This window comes from Lissotriton vulgaris, chromosome 1_2 (genome assembly GCF_964263255.1).
Source record: "Lissotriton vulgaris chromosome 1_2, aLisVul1.2, whole genome shotgun sequence".
NCBI classification, from domain to species: Eukaryota; Metazoa; Chordata; class Amphibia; order Caudata; family Salamandridae; genus Lissotriton; species Lissotriton vulgaris.
In genome coordinates, this window is record NC_141686.1 from 119,246,864 (window position 1) to 119,266,202 (window position 19,339).

At 46.6% G+C, this 19,339-nt stretch overlaps 1 protein-coding gene across 1 annotated transcript in view; it reads right to left on the reverse strand.

The window, feature by feature from the left end:
• LOC147734664 (uncharacterized) overlaps positions 1-19,339 on the reverse strand; it is a 5,992,067-nt gene that overhangs the window by 757,248 nt on the left and 5,215,480 nt on the right. The window contains exon 37 of the mRNA XM_086952471.1: positions 7,349-7,357. Within this exon, the coding sequence (XP_086808597.1) occupies positions 7,349-7,357 (9 nt within the window). The remainder of the gene's footprint in view (positions 1-7,348; positions 7,358-19,339) is intronic.

Below are 19,339 nucleotides of genomic sequence, written 5' to 3' on the forward strand. Positions count from 1 at the left end.
TTTAACCCCTTCGCTGCGGCGGCTATTCCGCCGCGGCATTAAGGGGGCGGTGCGGGCGCGCAGCGGCCGCATGCTGGTGACGGAACCGCTCCATCACCAGCCTCGGTTGAGCTGTGCTCATGACGGAGCGGTTCCGTCATGGCCCGCACCGCTCAATAGAACGTTCAGCGCAGGCGCGGAATTCGCGCCGCGCATGAGCGGCGAGCGGGCCATGACGGAACCGCTCCGTCATCATCACAGCGCACCCGCAGCTGATGACGGAACGGTTCCGTCATCAGCGTGCAAGGGGTTAACCCATCATTGTTTTGTGCCTGTTTCAAATCCTCCCCCCTAAGTAAAATGGATTTAGAAATGATTAGCAAAAGTCATGTGAATTCCAGGAAGCACATAATCCTGTGTTAATGGCTGATGCTAACAACAGCACTTCTGTGTTACATGTCTTCTGTACTAAAGCCACCTGACCAGTTGTTTTCAAAAGCCTGTTTTATTAGCAACAAAACCACTACAAATACCACCACCATTAACACCACCATCAATACCATCACCTCCACCAATACCACCATCAATACCTCCACCAATACCACCATCACCAATACCACACCACCAATACAACCACCAATAACACCACGGCCAATACCACCACCACCACCAATACCACAACCACCAATACCACAACAACCACCAATACCACCACCACCTATACCAACCCCGCCAATACCATCACCACCAATACCACCACCACCAGTACTCGGAGCACAGCTACCAATACCACTACCACCACCACCAATACCACCACCAACAATACCAACCCCTCCACCACCACAAATACCAACATCAATACAACCACCACCAATACCACCACCAAAAACACCACCACCCATACCACCCATACCACCACCACCACCAATGCCACCACCACCAATACCAACACCACCAATACCACCAACACCAATACCACCACCCCCACCAGGACCATCACCAACACCACCAGTACCACCACTACCAATACCAATAAAAAACCAATACCACCACCCCCACCAGTACCATCATCAACACCACCAGTACCACCACCACCAATACCACCACCACCAATACCACCACCACCATCAATACCACCCCCTCTACCACCACAAATAACAACATCAATACAACTACCACAATACTGTCACCACTACCAACACCACCACCCATGCCACCACACCACCACCACCAATACTACCACCAATGCCAACACCATCAACATCACCACCAATACCACCGCCAATGCCAATACCACCACCAATATCCCACAACCACCACCAGCACTACCACCACCAATACCACCAACACCAATACCACCACCACCAATACCACCACTTCTACCATCATCAATACCCCACCCCCACCAGTACCACCACCAACACCACTAATACCACCAACACCACCAATACCACCACCAATACCACCAACACCAATACCACTACCACCACCAATACCACCACCCCCAATATAACCACCCCCACCAGTACCACCACCACCACCACTACCCCACCAATACCACCACCACCACAACCAATACCACCACCGCCACCAATACCACCACCACCACCAAAATCACCACCACCCATACATCATCACCAATATCACCACCACCCATACCAGCAATACCACCATCACCAATACCAATACCACCACCAATACTACCACCAATACCAACACCACCAATATCACCACCAGCAATAACACCCCCACCACCAATACCACTGTCAATACAACCGCAACCAATACCACCAACACCACCACCCATACCACCACCACCATTAATACCACTACCATTACCAACACCACCAATACTACCACCACCACCAATACCACTACCAACATCAATACAACCATCAATATCCCACAACCACCACCAATATCACCATCACCACCAATGCCACCACCAACACCAATACCACCACCACCAATATCACCACTGCCACCAATGCCACCAACCCCTCCACCCATACCAGCAATACCACCACCACCAAGACCACCAATACCAACACCACCACCAATACTAATACCACCACCACCAATACAACCACCGATACCACCACCACCAAAACCACCACCACCACCAATACCACCACCCCCACCAATACCACCACCCATATCACCAATAACACCACCACCACCACCAATACCTCTACCACCACCATTAATACAACCCCTACCAATACCAGCAACACCAATACCACCACCAATACCACTACCACCAATACCACCACCTCCACCAGTGCCACCACCAACACAACCAATACCACCATCAATACCACCAACTCCAATGCCACCACCAATACCACCACCACCATTAATACCACCCCCTCCACCACCACCAATACCATCATCAATACAACCACCACCAAGGCCACCACCACCAACACCACCACCACCACCCATACCAACACCACCATTATTACCACGAATACCACCACCATTACCAACACCACCAATACCACCACCACCAACACTACCACTGCCAACACCAATACCATCAAATATCCCACAGCCACCACCAAAACCACCACCAATACCACCAATACCACCACCACCAATACCACCAATACCACCACCTCCATCACCACCAATACCACCACCCCTACCAGTATCACCACCTACACCACCAATACCACCACCACCATCAATAACACCCCCTCCACCACCAATACCACCATCAATACAACCGCCACCAATACCAATACCAACACCACCCATACCAACACCACCAGTATTACCACCAATACGACAACCATTACGAACACCACCAATACCACCACCAACACTACCTCTGCCAACACCAATACCACGACCAATATTCCACAACCACCACCAATACCACCACCAAAACCACCACCAATACCACCAACACCAATATGGGCGTAAAATCCGTTTCGCTGGCGAATTTGCGGATTTTTGACAATTTTGCGATCCGTGAATCACGCGAATGTGCCCAAAAATCCGCAAATTCGCAAGCTGCGAATTACTTTGCTTGGTCGCGCTTGAAAAATACAATATCGCGCGCGCGGCGTTGACTTACCGTGAATCTGAGTCCGCCGAGTTGTTTTTCTCCCAGTTTGCGTGTGCTGCGCCATTTTCGATCTTGCTGCGTGATCGTGCGAGAGATTTTCAAACGCAATTACGTCATCGCGGCTCGCCATCTTGCACAGCGAGAGTTTGACAACGCGAGTACGTCATAAAAACCCGCGATCACGCATTGCAGAAGTTAACAATGCCGAACACGTAGATGCGGCGCGCAGCTGACTCCCGGTTGGAGATTTGAACAGTTCGCGTTCCTGAAATTGCAAAAATTGCACTTCTGCACAAGAAATCCACCGCAGGGAGCATAAACCTTCTGAAAATGATGATTTTGATCAGAATAACTCCTCAGATTGACATTTGGCTGCACTTTTTGGTGCAAGGAGTCCTTTTTTTGGGGAGGGGTGGGAGGAATGAAGTGCCCCAGAGTCTCCAACTTTCTGTTCCTGTCCAGCAGGTTCCTCCCAGTGCTTTGTCCATGTCCTGGTCACTTTTGATTTGGATCTGGAGCTGGAAGGATTACTTTTTTGTGGCTGCTGCTGGATATTTGTATTTGAGGACTTTTTGGACTTTGGAGTTTGGATCACTTTTGGACTTGAGATTTTACACGTAAGTTGGTGTTGTTTGTTGGGGGCATTGCAGTTGAGGCAACTACAGTTTTAATTTTTTTTCACAACTTTAAAAAAATATATAATGTGGGTAGCCACAGTAACCAGTAGGCCCAGGGTTAGTCATGGGTGCATGATACAACTGTTTCTGTGATTTGTTTTTAACTTAATTCTCATTTATGTCATGGAATTTTAGCTCACTGTTATAAGTTGATTTTTTTTTTATTTTCGGGGTGCCTGTAAAGCCTCACTAGCCAGTAGGCCCAGGTGTAGTGAGTGGTGCATGGACCTATTCTTTCTGCGGGGTGTCTTGAATTTAAACATCCTTGAGGGCATGGATGGCATTGGATTCTGTTGATTTTTGTGTGTTTTTATGACTTTTTGGGGTATTGTTGGGGGCTGGCCATGTGGGTGGGGCCATTTTGAGGCCTGGTACAGGCAGGGCCTGGCCATGTGGTGGGGGTCAAGGGGCCATTTTGAAGCCAGGCAGTGTGCTCAGGCCTGCACGCAGTTTGCCTTGCTTTCAACCATTATGCCCAGGTGTAGTGAGTGGTGCATGGGCCTAGCCTTTCTGTGGGGTGTTTTGAAATTAAATATCATTGAGGGCATGGATGGCATTGGATTGTGGTGATGTTTGTGTGTTTTTCGACTTTTTGGGGTGTTTAACTGATGTTCCTCTGGCTTCCATTGCGTTTAGGTGCACAAGAGAACCACCAGTGCCAGGAAGAAGCCCTGCAGCTGTTTGTGCAGCACAACGTAACGTGACATCACATGTGGCCACAGACAAGACAACTCTGCAACTCGTGCAACTGCGGCCTGCTGTTCTGATATCTGAAGAAGATGGCTCCAAAGAAAGGTGGCCATAGCGCCTCAGCGAAAAAAGTTGCCAGTGCCACTGCCAGTAAGAAGGAGCAGAAGAAGCAAGTGGCACCACCTACCAAGGAGACTGGTGTGCCCACCGACACCTTTTTTGGGAGAAAAAAAACTACGCCTGCAGCAGCAGCGGTGTCCGCCGGCGACCAAGCTGGGAGCAGCACCTCCGCTTCATTGGGCTCAGTACCACCACGCCAAGTTAGGTCCAACACCATGAGTGCTTCTGCGGCAGCCACTTTGGTTGTTCAATCACCATCGACCAGTGATCTTGGCACATCACAACATGAACGTAGACTGCCAGTCAAAGGACTCATCCAGGAGGTGGCAACACGTTGGTACCTTTTACATGCTTGAGCGTCTGTCTGAGCAGTGCATGGTAATCAATGAGTATGTCTTTCGACGGGGTTCTACTATGAAAGACATGAGGCTAGAGTTGGAGGAATGGAAGCTAGTTAAAAGCCTGACAGACATGCTTCGTCCTTTAGAGGTCTTCACACGTGAAGTCAGCAGGGAGGACTATTCTTTGGGCAAAGCTATCCCATTGTTGTGCATGCTAGAGCATCAACTGAAGGCGGTGTCTTCAACGTTCAGAGATGCTGCTGAAAAGCAAGACGCATATCAGTTGGAGGAGAGGTTATTAAGCCGCTTAGTTGACAATGAAAGGCTTAAAAACATACATACAGAACAACATTACACTTGTGCCACTACACTGGATCCACGGTACAAAAAGGCAGTGGCCAGAAAACCATTCATTCCTTTTGATGAAGCAGATGTTTCAAAGTACAAACATTGGCTAGCTGTGTCAGCCACTCGGTTCGAAAAAGATCGGCAGAAAATTCAAGGAGCCGGCAGAAGTCCAACTGAATCAGCAGGCCATCCGGCGTCAAGTACCACTTCTGAATCTGTAGGCGAAGGGATTCACTTTCCCTCACAGCCATTACCGACACTAGCAGCAACCGTATCATCATCCTCACCTGCACCAGGCCCAACCATAATATTGTCGGACGCAGATTGGCTAACTCATCAAGGGTTTGCTCGTTCCAGTGCGGCAAAGGCCACAGATGGTACACAAAGTGGAGCAACCGTGGAGAACCTTGAGTCGATGGTGCAGGCCAATCTGGATGACCCAACAGAGGTCTTTGTTAATCAGAACCCATTGCTGTATTGGTACAGGAAAATGCCTCCATGGCCACTGATCACCAACCTGGCTCTAAATTATTTGTCTTGCCCACTCGCAAGCGTGTCTTCTTAACGTGTTTTCAGTGCTGCTGGTGCCATTGTAATTTAAAAAAGAACACGCCTCTCGCCCAAAAATGTGGAGAGGTTAACACTGGTCAAGATGAATCAGCACTTCATACCACCAGATTACAAAGTACGTGAAGGCACGCAGGAAGAAGAGGACACCGAGTTAGATGATGGAAGTTCTTCTCTGTTAGCTGACCTACTCCCGTCTCAATTCATGGAGTTTGAGGATGAGCTCTACTTCCCTGACACCAAGGCCTGAAAATGACTTCCTTTTTTTCGTCCTTATTCAGTTTTATTCCTGTGTGTCTTTCTTTGTTTTGCAACTTGCAGATGAATGGATTACGACGAGTCCCCTCAAGTGGGACTGAAATTAGTGACTGACTACATGCTTGCTGTTTGCTGACAGAGTTACTTCTGATATTGACAGGAGAGGCTGCCCTGTGGGCCCTCACTTTCCGAAGAAGATGCGGACAAAAAGTAGAACAGGTAATGAATAATTGAGAAGATGGCATGCAGTGGACAGCAATGGCTGTCTGGCTCTGATGAAACCAATTGCTGTTTGTTTTTTGTGCATGAAATGATGAATCATATGTCTTGTCTTAGTTATAATTTAATCTTTTGCACAGTAATTGTAACTCATGTCAAGTACTCTGTTTTTTTTTACCTTGTTTGATTCAAATTGTACTTCAAATTCAGGGGCCACTATGTTGCATTTCACAATATGCAAAATGTCCTTGGAGCGGACTCACTTGCCAATATACCATGATGATTGATTAAATAATATATCTTTTTTCTTTACAGTCACTCACTGGGATGGATGGATCATCAGGGTCAGTTTACGGAAGAACTATGGCCAATTCATGAGTGGCAAACAGGTAAACCAGTCTACAACAACTACTACAGCAGAACTACATGTCTGTCTATTCGTGGTATGTAGTGGTCGAGGGCGAGGCAGTGTACTGTTGTTGTTCTGCAAGGCAGAGTCCACTCCAGAACGCAGTTCATGTAAAATTGGGGCGATGTGGCTTGCTGCATACAATTAGATATGCTTTGTCTGTCTGACAAAGAGCCTAGGTATGCTACATCAGGTTGCTTCACTCAGTCGTGCCTACCTTGACCGTCTGCATGGCACTGCCTCAAGCTTGGGCTAAACATCCGTTATGTTTGCAAAATTTGCTGTTTTTCGGTATTTCGCAAATCTCGCGAAATTACTGAAAAATCGCAAATTCTTGAGCGGGACTGATTTTTGGCCCATGCTTGCGGCAGGGCCATGCAGACTGTCAAGGCAGACACCACTGAGTGAAGCATCCTCCTGATGTAGCATACCTAGGCTCTTTGACACAGACAGACAAAGCGATTTACTAGGGTTTTGTGGTTTCCGTTGGTATGGTTTACGCTGAGTCCAGGGCTCGGGCCCGAAGCAGGCTCGTTCATAATGATGTTGGCAAGGTTTTAGGGGGGTTTGGTGTTCTTTGGTCCAGATATGGCAGAATTTTTGGCTTTTTGGGTGTTTTGCGGGCGCATGTGTTTGGGTGAAAACTAAGTGAAAACTAGTCGTAGACCTTCTTCTTCTTCTTCTTCTTCAAAGAGCGCAGTGGTTCGATTTTGTTCTGCCTTGCTGAGATTCTTGGGAATCGCTGGAACAAGTGACCGTCCAGGTAACTTTCAAAAGGATCGAAGTAGTGGAAGTGCTGAAAACAGCAATGTTTTGTGAACAGCGCAATTTGTCATGTTTTGAATATACCAGTAATGCATGTTTTTGGGGGGCTGTTTGGGGGTGTTCTAGATTTGTGGGGGTGGGTCTGGGGGGGCTGGGAGCACTGCTGGGATAGTCTAATTTTGATTGCGAGTGGTTTGAAGAAAATCCATGGTGGAAAAGGGGGGTTTGGGCCTAGTTGCAGACAGCGTTTTGGCACAATTTAAACTGATGCCTAGCAGTATTACGTGTTTTTGGGGGGCTATTTATGGGTGTTCTAGATTAGTGGGGGAGGGTCTGGGGGTCTGGGAACACTGCTTGGATAGCATAATTTTGATTGCATTTGTTTTTCAGAAAATCCATGGTGGTAAAGGGGAGTTAGGGCCTAGCTGCAGAGCGCATTTGGACTGAATTGAGGTAGGCCCATTTTTGCTTTTTGCCTGTTTGGGGGTGTTCTGCTTTTTTGCGGGTGGCTGCAGGGGTCTGGGGCATAGCTGGGAAGGTCTAATATCAGAATCAAGTGGTTTGGACAAAATCCATGGTGAAAAAGTTTTTCAGTTTTCAGACTTTTCGCTCACTTTTGTGTTTTTGGGGGCTGTTTGGGGGTGTTCCTGGTGTTTGGGGGAGGTTGAGGGGTCTAGGAGCAATGCTGGGCATGCCTAATTTTGGTTGCAAGTGGTTTGGAGAAAATCCATGTTGGAAAACCGGAGTTAGGGCCTAGCTGCAGAGCGCGCACGGAGTTATCTGGGAACTAGGCCGAAATGTGTCTAAGTCCCCGTTTTTGCATTTTTGCTTTTTGCTTGTTTGGGGGGTTCTGCTTTTTTTGCGGGTGAGTTGGCGGGTCTTGGGGCATTGCTGGGAAGGTCTAATATCGGAATCAAGTGGTTTGGACAAAATCCATGGTGAAAAAGTTTTGCCGTTTTCAGACTTTTCGTTCACTTTTGTGTTTTCGGGGGGGCTGTTTGGGGGGTTCCCGGTGTTTGGGGGGCTGGGGTGTCTTGGAGCAATAGTGGGCATGCCTAATTTTGGTTGCAAGTGGTTGGAGAAAATCCATGGTGGAAAAGGGGAGTTAGGGCCTAGCTGCAGAGCGCGCATGGAGTGATTTGGGAACTAGGCCTAAATTTGTCTAAGTCCCCGTTTTTGCATTTTTGCTTTTTGCCTGTTTGGGGGTGTTCTGCTTTTTTGCCGTTGGCTGCAGGGGTCTGGGGGCATAGCTGGGAAGGTCTAATATCGTAATCAAGTGGTTTAGACAAAATCCATGGTGAAAAAGATTTTCCGTTTTCAGACTTTTCGCTCACTTTCGTGTTTTCGGGGGGGCTGTTTGGGGGGGTTTCTGGTGTTTGGGGGGTTTGGGGGGTCTTGGAGCAATGCTGGGAATGCCTAATTTTGGTTGCAAGTGGTTTGGAGAAAATCCATGGTGGAAAAGGGGAGTTAGGGCCTAGCTGCAGAGCGCGCACTGAGTGATTTGGGAACTAGGCCTAAATTTTGCTAAGTATTAGATTTTACATTTTTGCTTTTTGCCTGTTTGGGGGGGGGTTCTGCTTTTTTGCGGGTGGGTTGGCGGGTCTTGGGGCATTGCTGGGAAGGTCTAATATCGGAATGAAGTGGTTTTGACTAAATCCATGGTGAACAAGTTTTTCCGTTTTTGCTCACTTGCCTGTTTTTGGGGGGCTGTTTGGGGGGGGGGGTTCCTGGTGTTTTGGGGGGTTGGGGGGTCTTTGAGCAATGCTGGACATGCTTAATTTTGGTTGCAAGTGGTTTGAAGAAAATCCATGGTTGAAAAGGGGAGTTAGGGCCTAGCTGCAGAGCGCGCATGGAGTGATTTGGGAACTAGGCCGAAAATATTCTAAGTATGAGATTTTGCATTTTTGCTTTTTGCCTGTTTGGGGGGGGGTTCTTCTTTTTTGCGGGTGGGTTGGCGGGTCTTGGGGCATTGCTGGGAAGGTCTAATATCGGAATCAAGTGGTTTGGACAAAATCCATGGTGAAAAAGTTTTTCAGTTTTTGCTCACTTTCCTGTTTTTGGGGGGCTGTTTGGGGAGGTTCCTGTTGTTTGGGGGGGGCTTGGGGGGTCTGGAAGCACTGCTGGCATAGTCTAATTTTGATTGCATTTGTTTCTAAGGAAATCCATGGTGGAAAAGGGGAGTTATGGCCTAGCTGCAGAGCGCGCATTGAGTGATTTGGGAACCAGGCCGAAAAGATTCTAAGTATGAGATTTTGCATTTTTTGCTTTTTGCCTGTGTGGGGGGTTCTGCTTTTTTGCGGGTGGGTTGGCGGGTCTTGGGGCATTGCTGGGAAGGTCTAATATCGGAATCAAGTGGTTTGGACAAAATCCATGGTGAAAAAGTTTTTCTGTTTTTGCTCACTTGGCTGTTTTTGGGGGGCTGTTTGGGGGGTTCCTGGTATTTGGGGGGTTTGGGGGGTCTGGGAGCACTGCTGGCACAGTCTAATTTTGACTGCATTTGTTTTTAAGGAAATCCATGGTGGAAAAGGGGAGTTATGGCCTAGCTGCAGAGTGCGCATGGAGGTATTTGGGAACTAGGCCAAAAATATTCTAAGTATGAGATTTTGCATTTTTGCTTTTTGCCTGTTTGGGGGGGGGGGGGGTTCTGCTTTTTTGCAAGTGGGTTGGCGGGTCTTGGGGCATTTCTGGGAAGGTCTAATATCGGAATCAAGTGGTTTGAACAAAATCCATGGTAAAAAAGTTTTTCTGTTTTTTCTCACTTGCCTATTTTTGGGGGGCTGTTTGGGGGGTCCTGGTGTTTGGGGGGGTTGGGGGGTCTGGGAGCACTGCTGGCACAGTGTAACTTTGATTGCATTTGTTTTTAAGGAAATCCATGGTGGAAAAGGGGAGTTATGGCCTAGCTGCAGAGCGTGCATGGAGTGATTTGGGAACTAGGCCGGAAATATTCTAAGTATGAGATTTTGCATTTTTGCTTTTTGCCTGTTGGGGGTGTTCTACTGTTTTGCGGGTGGGTTGGTGGGTCTTGGGGCATTGCTGGGAAGGTCTAATATTGGAATCAAGCGGTTTGGACTATATCCATGGTGAAAACGTTTTTCCGTTTTTGCTCACTTGCCTGTTTTTGGGGGGCTGTTTGGGGGGATCCTGGTGTTTGGGGGGGTTTTGGGGGGTCTTTGAGCAATGCTGGGCATGCCTAATTTTGGTTGCAAGTGGTTTGAAGAAAATCCATGGTTGGAAAGGGGAGTTAGGACCTAGCTGCAGGGCGCGCATGGAGTGATTTGGTAACTATGGGTCTAATATCGGAATCAAGTAGTTTGGACTAAATCCTTAGTGAAAAAAGGGGGTTAGGGCCTAGGGTTTGGGTTAGGGTTAGGGTTCTAAAATCGCAGTTTACACTTTACACCTAGCTTGAGGGGAAAGATCCGCAAATTTCGCCCACACTTATTTATCCTTGAAAAGGAGACTCAGAGTACGCACTTTCGAAATGATGCTTGTATGTTTTGTAACACTGTTGACTCTGAAACTGAAAGTGTTATTTTTGCACTACACAGCGTACCTTATATTTTTTTTAACTGGTTCACTTACTGTTTTTTCCCATCAGGACGGCTTTTACTATGTGCCATGGAACAAACACTGAACTCAGACCCAATCCGCAATTACGCATCAGGCAGCCAGAGGACAGTGTGTCTGGTCACCAATATTCATCGACGGAGCGTAAGATGGAATGGAGGAGTCTATCGCGAATAAGAGGAATGGCAGGCTGCATGCAACTTCACCAATTCAACACGACAACTACAACATAAAGTTACAGTATTCTCTCTTAACTTCTCCTTATCTCTTAAATGCTATTGTTGTAAAAAACTTGAACTTCTACGAATGTGACCAGGTGCGTTTCTTTGTTCTCTGCTTCAATGTCATCTCTCCAGCTATTTCATACATTTCTTTGCTATTTTTATGCATTAGTATACTACCTTTATGTTCCGTAAAAGATTTATGGATATCTATGAATCCAAAAATGTGTTTCTCTTCATTTGTTGTTTGTACATGCAGTGTTTTTTTTTCTTCTCTCACAAAACTTTTCCCAAAAAACCCCATTCCCATCCAATCTTCAAAAACCCTAACCCTCTTCCCGTGGGCTGTGTGGTTTTTCATTGAGGTATGACTATGACAACAAGAAATTCCACACACTTGCAGGGGAGGATAAGGTCTAAGCAGCACCAGAAACATGTTGGAAAATGGAATTTCATGTGCGACATCGTGAATTGAGCAGCAAACATCATGCTCGTACACATGACAAATCAAATGGTTAATTCTTATGTTTAAGTATCCTTTGCCTTCATATAATATTTCTTATAGTAGCCATAGTCCACGAAGCTAGTAAAGTTATATTTAGATTACTTTAGCACTGCTTAGGCTACAGTTTATGGCACTGTTCTGAAGCGTACTATCTATCGTACTCTTTCTAATGCTTCGTCAGGCCACTCAATGTTTTGTTTCCTTTTTTTTCATATGTTGCTACTGCCAGTGTGTACCACTACTACTACCAGCACAACAATGATATTTCATCCGTTGAGGATTCATGTCAACAACCAATCATTTGCCATGCAGGCAGACGTGTGGCTACCGCTATTCTCAAACACGAATCACAGGTAAGATAAGCATTTTGAAGAGGTAGACTAATGGGCTAGGACTGGGAGGAGAGCAGAGACTGCCAGTACTACTAGTAAAGTACTAGTAGGGCTACTGAATTCACTAACTCGGTTACTGGCACTTTGGTACATTTCAGGACTAGATGTTTCATTCATGCTGGTAAGTTGGAAGAAACTAAACGTCCAGTAACCACCGCCCACCCCCACAAAAAATAATATGAACGTGTATACTATGTTTTGGTATGAAAAATAATTATTAAGAAATATATTCATGTAGTACAAAAATAAAATTAATTAACCCAACTCACCCCCTACCTAACCCCAACCAATGTCCAAAAGTCCAAAATTCCGCTTTCCCAAACACCCAATTCACACCCCCCCAACAGTCTTTAAAAAAAAAAGGGGGGCAAGGGACAGTCACTTTCTCCGGTGGCGTAGTGTGGACAGCTGTTGCTGCACGTCCCGCAGCTCTTTGCGGAGGTCCCGGAGCTGGCGCTGATGTTTTTCAGCCATACGCTCCTGGTACTCCACTCTCTTACGGAGGCGGTGCTGACGTACCATCCAGGATCTGGTGGGGGGGGGCAGCTAATCGTGTTGCTGCTGTGTGGCGGCGGGAGGCTGTCGGGCCACAGCTCTGTTTGGCTGGAGGCTTCTGGCTGGTGGACACGGGGGCACTGGAGGAGGATGCAGTGGTTGCTGTCTTTTCCTGCTCCCGAGCCCACAGCCGCCGATACTCGGCACAAATAGCCTCCAGCTTAAGGGGCCCTGGCCCGGACAGCCATCTCCTTTCTGGTGAGCTTTGTTGGAGTAGCATCTATATGAAGAAAGAAAGAAAAAACTGTAGCCAATAGTCTTTAACATAAAGTCAAAATAATTTTCCAGAAAGTTGACTCTCAGTAACACCAGCAAGTAGCAAACACAGTATAACATTTTGCCATGTATCTTTCCGCCATCTTTGAAGGCCTGTGACATTACTGGGAGTTTCAGGAATTCCGCTAGCAGGACGGATGGACTCACTAATACATTACATACATAGTCAGAGAGTACTAAAAAAAGTCTTCTGTTTTTTTCTCTTGTTTTGCAAAATAAATTAGTGGTATGTGAACTTGTGGTAGCCGGCATGGCAGCTTACTCAGCCATGATGACGCAGACTTGCAGTACTTTAAGCAGTACATGCAGGTGGGGATAGGAAGCTCTTACTTTTTTAAGGGTTGGCTCTGCCACTGGCCATACTCGGTTACATCAAGGGCTACTGCTCAATGTAATGATATCTTTCGCACTGCCCCCCGGGCCTTTACTACAACAAAAGAAGAATGGAGATTTTTCAATTCTGATCATATATCATTATCCTACCGATCACATGATCTTTGGTTATGTGATGGATGCCTTTTTGGTGCTTTATTTTGATAGATTGAGTGAACTACAGCGATAGTCCACCCATGACACAGCTGAAATAAAATTATTACATAGGGAGTGAGTGTGGAACCCATAATTGGCGGAGGAAGGGACTTGACTTGATATAATGTTGTCAACTATACAATCCATACACAATAGACGCTGTGCTTGCAAAGTAAAGTACTGTACTGTTAGTCAAGGCAGGGAGTATTTGTGATCAATCACAAATTCTAGTATTTGGATTTCCTCAGCTTTGCTACTCTGGCATGGACATGCTGTTCAAAGTAACAATCTTTATCCACTCAGCGTCTGCTCTACTACATCATACACCTCTGCTATCAATGAGGAAAAAGAAGATAACATCCAGGCTTCCAAAGTACCTCAATCATTCTTTTAAATGTCTCAAATGTCCCAAGTTTTCTTTTTCTCAACAACCAACTAACACCCTTTTCATTATATTTTGGAAACCACCGTCTTCTTCTCTTGACTTGCATTCAAAAACACCATTCTTTACAGTTATACATGTTAAGACTCGCTCGTCCTTCATTTCACCCTTCTTTCACTTTTCGTTCTTCACATCCCTAAAGTACATCTGATATGACTTGGCTTCACGATAAAAGTTTGCCAGCTGAGTTAAAGTCAAATAGAAGGGGTCATTGCTTACCCGAGAAGTACCGCCGCTAATGCTATTACAAGTCAAGGTTGACTGTCTTCTCCGTGATAGCCAAAAAGTTAGTTCTAAATTAGTAACTGTTCTTAACAGTACAGTGTACTTGTACTAGTGTACTGTACAGTACATCATACACTCCTTTGCGAGCCTACTCAAAAATGTCAATAAGTAAGGAGTATAATAACTTACCACCGTCTGCCGCCGCTGAGACTTCCCCACCATCTCCTCCTGGTGGCGCCGCCGCATCCGCCTCTAGAGTGGAGCCCTCCGCAGTGCTGGCCCCGGCTCTGGTGATCAACTGTGCCGCATCAGATGTTGTGACGTCTAGAAAAAACATGTCATATTTTCAGATGCCATACACAACCCCCTATTTCGTCTCGTAATGGAAGGAAATGTTACATAATACATTTTTTATTACTGGGATTGAAAAATAGTAACGGGTTAGGGGAGGGTGTTAACTTTTTATATGCTTATTCCATTAAATGCTACACTTCTTAGGACAACTGATGAATGCTTGCTTAATGTGCACCATTTTTCTAATTACTGAAAGAAGATTACATTGCCCTTCTCCCAACAGAACGATTCACCAACTACTAGTAAGTCATCACCAGCAGTACTTTAAGTACTTTAAAGAAGGTGGTGGCTCCTGCGCAGTTTTTTAATAATTTCATGTGTCTGTTAACTATTACGTTAAAGTAATTTGATTCATGGGAATGTTGTTTAAACTTTAACGTCATCTATCAGCAGTGCGCACTCCGAATACTACGCTATTAAAAATAAATAATTTTTTTTTTCATTTCTTAATTGAAAATAAAACTTTAAAACTAACAAACACTGTGTGGTTTTTGTTCACGAGTGACGGAGCGGAAGGATTTGAACAACTGCACTTGGAAGTCATGTTTCAGCGACTCAGATAGGCCGGGACTCAGCGGTAGTCTTCTTCTGTTGTTCTGGGTCGTCAAATCATTGGTCAGACACACTACATAGTCGGTCAGGGGATTGGGGGTTCAACTTCTGTTCTGGTTAGAGTTTGGTTTAACACCGTTTGCCGACTGGGCAAGTTTAGCTTCCTACACAGACTGACTCATAATTGTAAATAGTAGTAGCACAGAGAGTGATGGTTGAGGCAGGATAAGAATGTAGGAAGTAGTCTAGATTAGAGGAAGATCAAAGACTATTTTGTAAAAAAAAGAATTAGGAAACAGTTTGTACTGAATAGGAGCTGTAAAAGTTAGGGAAGTATAAGTATTAATATAACAATAGAACAACTTACTGAGGCCAGCAGAAGAGCCTGCAAGGGACCGCTGTGACTGTCCACCTTCTTCCACCGGAGTCTCAATGGTGCTGCTAGTCACCTTGCCCCTGGGAGGTGCTGATGATCATGAAATAAAGAAACACAACATGGAGGATTGTTTTTTTGAAATATTTGATTTCTTTGACCACAATCTAAAATGATCTCAGGGAAACAAATTAGCAACAATTGTTATGTTATGTTATATGTGGTTTTGTAAAGCGCTCCGATAGTCAAGACTGTCCTGGCGCGGGGGAGAAACTGAAACAGAGTGGAAAAAGGAGAATGCTATTCATGAACTTGAAAGAGGTGAGTCTTAAGCAGTTTTTTAAAATTGGTCAGATTGGGAGCGTGTCTAAGAGCGTCTGCACTACATATTAGCAACAATTGCACAACATGTATTAACCTATCTGATCTGGTCAACTAGGAGGATACTAATAGTACAGAATTGCTGGAATCGCAGGCCGTCTACTTGGAAAGTTATGTAAATAACCAACTAAACCAACAACAAAAAGGTTCTACTACGACTGCCAGCACTCAGCAGCACGCGACGTGACAGACACAGTCCGTCATCATGATTGCAGAGCACTAAAAAATGTCATACTACTACTACTAATAACAAGTCATAATATACTCAACCTATCCATCCATCACTATCTCTTCTTCTTTGTGGCAGCAGGAGTACAAAGGAAGGACTAGACTTGAGTCTCTAGTCTCTCTAGCATTACGCAGTTCTGCTCAAATGAGCACAAAGTTGCAAACAAGTAAGCATTGGAGCAACGCCACTGAACAGGCGAGCGCCTGCAATCACAGAAGCTATTTAAACATGAATTTACCTGCAATGTAATCGAATCTGCAGCATTCTTGCTCTTCGGGAAAAACATATATTAGCAATATAACACAGAGCAGAAGAAAACGAAGTAGTTATTAAATAGCTACTCACCAAGGCCAGGGATCTCCACACCTAGCAGGTGGAGCAGGTCCTGCTCCTAGTCGAGGACGTCGACCCACCGGTGCGTCGCTTGTTCGTAGGTGCGCCGGACCCTCGACTCCCTCCGCATGGCCCGGCACACCGTATCCCACCACTGGTGATGCTCCCGGAGGCCATACCCTTGACTGGGCCTGCCCCCTGCTGCCACGGCCTTAGGGAGGTGGCGCAGAACAAAAAATACCAGGGTGGCCCCCTCCACCACGGTGAAAACCTCCCTGGCCACTACATCAACTCCCCTCAATCGCCCGCAAGGGAGCCGGCTACAGGGTGCGGGACCCTTCCCCTTTGATTTGCCGGCTCCCTTTGCCATGGTCCTGGCCGAAAGAAGAAAAGAATAGGGGGAAGAAAGGAAAAACAAAATGAAAGATAGAGCTAAACCAAAAAAGGAGTTATAAAGTAACAAAAAGTTGAAAAAAACACAAAATATAGATCTAGACAAATAGAGAGATAGATAAGGAGCAAAAAAGAGCAAAAAAAAGTTCAAAGAAAGAAAGAAGGGCAAAGATTCAAGCAGGATTCAAAAAGCATGCACAGGACCATAGCAATGAATGAAAAACAAGATGGCCGCGCCCACTGAGGAACGCATGGGTAAGTTTGCGCGATATTTTCCACTGCGAGCACGCAAAAACACGCGCAAACTTGTAATAGCGCGCCGCACACAACGCGACATTGCCAATAGCGCCCGCAAACAAAATACGCAACGCGCACAAGTTTGCCGTGCCCATGTACGACCGCATGGCCAACCTCGCGGTCGGTGCTCTGCAAGCAGTCCACGAATAAGCAAAAAACCCTGCAAACACACCAAAAAAAATCGCAAATTCGCATGAATACGCGAATTCGGCGGATCGCGAATTCGCTTTCGTGCGATTTCGCGGAGCGCAAATTCACAAATTTCGCCCATACTTAAATACCCCCAACCCCACCAGTACCAACACCACCAACAATACCCCACAAACAATACTACCACCACCAATACCACCATCCCCACCACCACCAATACCACCACCCTCACCAGTACCAACACCACCAATACCATCACCACCACCATTACCACCACCAATACCATAGCCGCCACCAATACCACCACCTCCACCAATATCACCACCACCCATACACTACCACCAATACCACCACCACCAACACCACCACCCATACCAGCAATACCACCACCACCAATACTAATACCACCACCAATATCAACACCACCAATACCACCACCAGCAATATCACCACCAATACCAATAGTCCAACCAATATCCCACAACCACCACCAACACCAATACCATCACCACCAATACCACTGCCAGTCCCAATACCACCACCAATATCCCACAAACTCCACCAAAACAGCCACCACCAATACTACCAAAATACCACCACCACCAATACCACCAATACCACCTCTTCCATCAGCACCAATACCACCAACCCACCAGTAACACCACCAACACCATCAATACCGCCACCACCAATACCACCACCAATACAGCCACCACCAATACCACGACCACCAATACCACCCACTCCACCACCACCAATACCACCATCAATAAAACCGCCACCAAAACCACCACCACCAACACCACCACCCTTACCAACACCACCATTAATACCACCAATACCACCACCACCACCACCACCACCAACACTACTACTGCCAACACCAATACCAGCACCAATATCCCACAACCACCACCAATACCACCACCACCACCAAAACCACCAACAATACCACCAACACCAATACCACCACTTCCACCACCACCAATACCCCCACCCCCACCAGTACCACCACCAGCACCACCTATACCACCAACACCATCAATACCACCACCAATAGCACCAACACCAATACCACCAACAATACCAAAACCACCAATACCACCACCACCAATAACACCACCACCAACACTACCAATACCACCACCCCCACCAGTACCACCACCAATACCACCACCATTACCACCACCAATACCAATACCAGCGCCACCAATACCACACCACCAATATCACCACCACCCATACGCCACCACCAATACCACCATCAACCAACACCAACACCCATACCAGCAATACCACATCAACCAATACCAATACCACCACCAATATCAACACCACCAATACCACCACCCCCACCAGTACCACCACCAACACCACCAATACCACCACCACCACCATTACCACCACCAATACCAATACCACTGCCACCAATACCACACCACCAATATCACCACCACCCATACACCACCACCAATACAACCATCAACCAACACAACCACCCATACCAGCAACACCACAGCAACCAATACCAATACCACCACCAATATAAACACCACCAATACCACCACCAGCAATATCACCACCAATACCAATAGCACCACCAATATCCCACAACCACCACCAATACCAACAACACCAATAACACCACCACCATCAATACCACCCCCTCCACCACCACCAATACCACCACCACCACCACCGCCACCAACACCACCCATACCACCATAGCACCCCTACCAATACCATCACCAATACCACCACCACCAATACCACCACCTCCATCACCACCAATACCACCACCCCACCAGTACCACCACTAACACCACCAATACCAACCCCACCAACACCACCACCCATATCACCAATATCACTACCAATACCTCCATCACCACCCATACCAGTGCCAATACCACCACCAGTATCCCACAACCACCACCAATACCACCACCAATACTACTAACACCACCACCTATACCACCAATACCACCACCACCAATACTACCACCTCCACCAGTGCCACCAACAACACCGCCAATACCACCACCACCAACAATACCACCACCACCACCATTAATACCACCCCCTCCACCACCACCAACACCACCAGCCATACCAACACA